At 50.3% G+C, this 3966-nt stretch overlaps 1 protein-coding gene across 1 annotated transcript; it reads left to right on the plus strand.

Annotated features, from left to right (window-relative positions):
• The first annotated feature begins 605 nt into the window (after window positions 1-605).
• LOC134958499 (histone H2A type 2-B-like) lies at window positions 606-3282 on the plus strand. Its single transcript, XM_063941160.1, has 2 exons — window positions 606-709; window positions 787-3282. Exon 2 carries the CDS (start codon window positions 796-798, stop codon window positions 1174-1176), a length of 381 nt encoding a protein of 126 aa, XP_063797230.1. The 5' UTR covers window positions 606-709; window positions 787-795; the 3' UTR covers window positions 1177-3282.
• The last annotated feature ends 684 nt before the right edge of the window (window positions 3283-3966 follow it).

Genomic DNA, 3966 nt, shown 5'->3' on the forward strand with positions numbered 1-3966 from the left:
CAGATGTTACATGCTTGTTGCCAGGGGTCGCATGCTCATTGAGAACAGAGACCACGCAGCCCAACTTTCAGCACTGCTCATGTCCCTCTCTCTCATGCTGTCTCTCCCATCCCTCTCCCGTCTCCCTCTCTTTTGCCTCGGCTCCGGACTTCGGACAGTGGGGGTAATTCCAAGTTGATCGCAGCAGGAAATTTTTTAGCAGTTGGGCAAAACCATGTGCACTGCAGGGGAGGCAGATATAACATGTGCAGAGAGAGTTAGATTTGGGTGTGGTGAGTTCAAACTGAAATCTAAATTGCAGTGTAAAAATAAAGCAGCCAGTATTTACCCTGCACAGAAACAAAATAACCCACCCAAATCTAATTCTCTCTGCCCATATTATATCTGCTCCCCCTGCAGTGCACATGGTTTTGCCCAACTGCTAAAAAATTTCCTGCTGCGATCAACTTGGAAATTGGAATTACCCCGTGTGTGATTCTCGTCCCTCTCCTCCTGTTTCTATCTCAGGGGGCACGTCTATGCAAATCGCGGATGACGGCCCGGCCAATGAACAGGAAGCAGCGCTCCAGCGCCGGCCAATAGCCGTCGTGTGTCGGGTAGGAGAGATCGGGGTGGGCGTGGCTTCGCCATTGCAGCGCTGGGAGTCGCGGAGGCCGTATCGTACACAGTGGGGGATCAGTAGTACATACAGCGAGACACCCCGGATACGGTACGGCGCCTCTGGCCGGTCAGCGCTGCGCCCCTCCGCCTCCCCCTGCCGCTAATGACCGTTTGTCTCCCCTGCAGGTGTCGGCGATGTCCGGACGTGGGAAGTCTGGCGGAAAGGCCCGGGCCAAGGCCAAGTCCCGCTCCTCCCGGGCCGGCCTGCAGTTCCCCGTCGGCCGCGTCCACCGGCTGCTCCGGAAGGGGAATTACGCCGAGCGGGTCGGGGCCGGGGCCCCCGTCTACCTGGCCGCCGTGCTGGAGTACCTGTCGGCTGAGATCCTGGAGCTGGCGGGGAACGCGGCCCGGGACAACAAGAAGACCCGCATCATCCCCCGCCACCTGCAGCTGGCCATCCGCAACGACGAGGAGCTCAACAAGCTGCTGGGAGGGGTGACCATCGCCCAGGGAGGGGTCCTGCCCAACATCCAGGCCGTACTGCTGCCCAAGAAGACCCAGACCTCCAAGAAATGAGCCCCCCTGCCCAGGGGGGCATCCATTGGGGCCAGGGGGGGTCCTGTGCCCACCCTATTCCAGCATCACAGGGGTTAATTAGCTTTTATGCAGGAACAGGGTGCTATGGCTCTGTACCCCATTCCTGTATCCATTTATACAGCATTGTGTGCAGGAACAGGGTGCTAGGGCTCCGTACCCCATTCCTGTATCCATTTATACAGCATTGTGTGCAGGAACAGGGTGCTAGGGCTCCGTACCCCGTTCCTGTATCCATTTATACAGCATTGTGTGCAGGAACAGGGTGCTAGGGCTCCGTACCCCGTTCCTGTATCCATTTATACAGCATTGTGTGCAGGAAAAGGGTGCTAGGGCTCCGTACCCCGTTCCTGTGTCCATTTATACAGCATTGTGTGCAGGAACAGGGTGCTAGGGCTCCGTACCCCATTCCTGTACATTCCTATATCCATTTATACAGCACTGTATGCAGGAACAGGGTGCTAGGGCTCCGTACCCCATTCCTGTATCTATTTATACAGCATTGTATGCAGGAACAGGGTGCTAGGGCTCCGTACCCCATTCCTGTATCCATTTATACAGCACTGTATGCAGGAACAGGGTGCTAGGGCTCCGTACCCCATTCCTGTATCCATTTATACAGCATTGTGTGCAGGAACAGGGTGCTAGGGCTCCGTACCCCATTCCTCTATCCATTTATACAGCATTGTGTGCAGGAACAGGGTACTAGGGCTCCGTACCCCATTCCTGTATCCATTTATACAGCATTTTATGCAGGAACAGGGTGCTACGGCTCTGTACCCCATTCCTGTATCCATTTATACAGCATTGTATGCAGAAACGGGGTGCTAGGGCTCTACCCCGATTCCTGTATCCACTTATCCAGCATTGTATGCAGGAACAGGGTGCTAGGGCTCTATACCCCATTCCTGTATCCATTTATACAGCATTGTATGCAGAAATGGGGTGCTAGGGCTCTACCCCGATTCCTGTATCCACTTATCCAGCATTGTATGCAGGAACAGGGTGCTAGGGCTCTATACCCCATTCCTGTATCCATTTTTACAGCATTGTATGCAGGAACAGGGTGCTAGGACGCTGTATCCAGATTTCTATATCCATTTATAAAGCATTTTATGCAGGAACAGGGTGTTAGGGCTTTGTACCCTGATTCCTGTATCCATTTATACAGCATTGTATGCAGGAACAGGGTGCTAGTACCCAGATTTCTATATCCATGTATACAATATTTTTATGCAGGGTACAGGCTATACAGAGGGTTCTGCAACCCATTGTTTCCAAGTCTTGTGCCCCCAAGGCCAACCCTCCAGACTTTAAGGATATCCACACTTCAGCGCACATGGTTAGATCAGATTCACTGAGGTACTGATTAAGTCACCTGTGCTGAAGCAGGTGATAACCTTAAAACGTGGCCTGCTAGGCGTTGAGAACCATGTTTATGGAACGCAAGTTTTGCAAAGTCCACCGAGCCATTGATTCCTGTATCACAGATTAAAACCCTATTTTTTACGGAGCGTTGAGTTATGAGCTCCCACATTCTGTAACTCATGGGTTAATAATCCCTTCATGGAGCGGGGTGCAAGTCTGCCCAATGGTGCGCCTTCATGGTAAGGGTTAACTTACTTTTTCTTGTTGTTGCCGAAATGGGGTGTTCATCGCTATAGGTGTGATTTCATTTTCAGGCAGTGACCGTGACTTGCAGTGCACGCAGCAGCACATCGTGCCGCTCCGGAATTGCTTACTTTTGTTCACAATCCCACAGGAGTGTGTATGAAAATATGTAATCTCTGGGCTGCAGCAATGTGCTGTGCTGCCCATTCCAGTATTCTAAAGGGTTAATTTTGTGTGTGTGGGGGGGGGGGGGGGGAGGTCCTGTTCAAATCAAGGGCTTTATTTCGCAACACTGTAGAGGTTGCTTTGAATATTTTCGGACGATTTCGACACAATGTTTTTTGTTTTTTTTTTCCTCCAGTATTTTTCCCGTTACCCAAGAAAAAGGGACAGAGTTACGTTAACCACTGTCCCCGGCGAGGACCCCGCAGGCAGTTTTTTTGTGCCTCTGCGCATGCCCCATCCCTATATATATCAGCTCTGTGTGAAGTGAGCGCCCTCCTTCCCCTCGCTCAGCACACGTCTCTCCCGTCAGTACTGGCCTTTACACCACAACTACACTGCCAATCTTTAGTCCCTGGAGCACAATCCTTTAGATAACACTGTGCTACCTTATGCTACTTTTTTACTTTAGATTACTACCTCTGAAAATCTCATTTCCTACCTACCGTGAATCTTGGCAAATAAACCGCCTCATCATTGTGATTCATTCAATTTAACAGATCACGCTGCCGCAAAATCAGAGTTTTCTGATAAGTGATTAATAGCTGGCAGCCAAGTGACTAAAGAAATTGCTGGTGTAGTCCCCACATCTGTCACTGGTCTGGTGAAGTGAAGTTGGTTGTAGTAGGATCCTGCACAAATCTTAGTATCTTCTTCACTACTCCTGCACAAACTTGTGTTCTCCTTTTTTCACACAGATGTAATAATGTCCGTAGTAAAAAACAATATTTACAGTGAAAAAAAAGTGTGATTATTGCTGGAAACAATGGGCTTAGGGCATGGGTATAATAGAGACTGAAATTGCATGCAAAGAGCACTTTTATTTTTTAAAACCTCATACAGAAAACTTTAAACCCACCCCCCCCCACCCCCCCCCCCCCGGACTCTGTTCTTTCTACAAACAAAACTTTTGCAACAAATCGGCCCGACCCCACTGTA

This window comes from Pseudophryne corroboree, chromosome 9 (assembly GCF_028390025.1).
Source record: "Pseudophryne corroboree isolate aPseCor3 chromosome 9, aPseCor3.hap2, whole genome shotgun sequence".
Lineage (NCBI taxonomy): Eukaryota > Metazoa > Chordata > Amphibia > Anura > Myobatrachidae > Pseudophryne > Pseudophryne corroboree.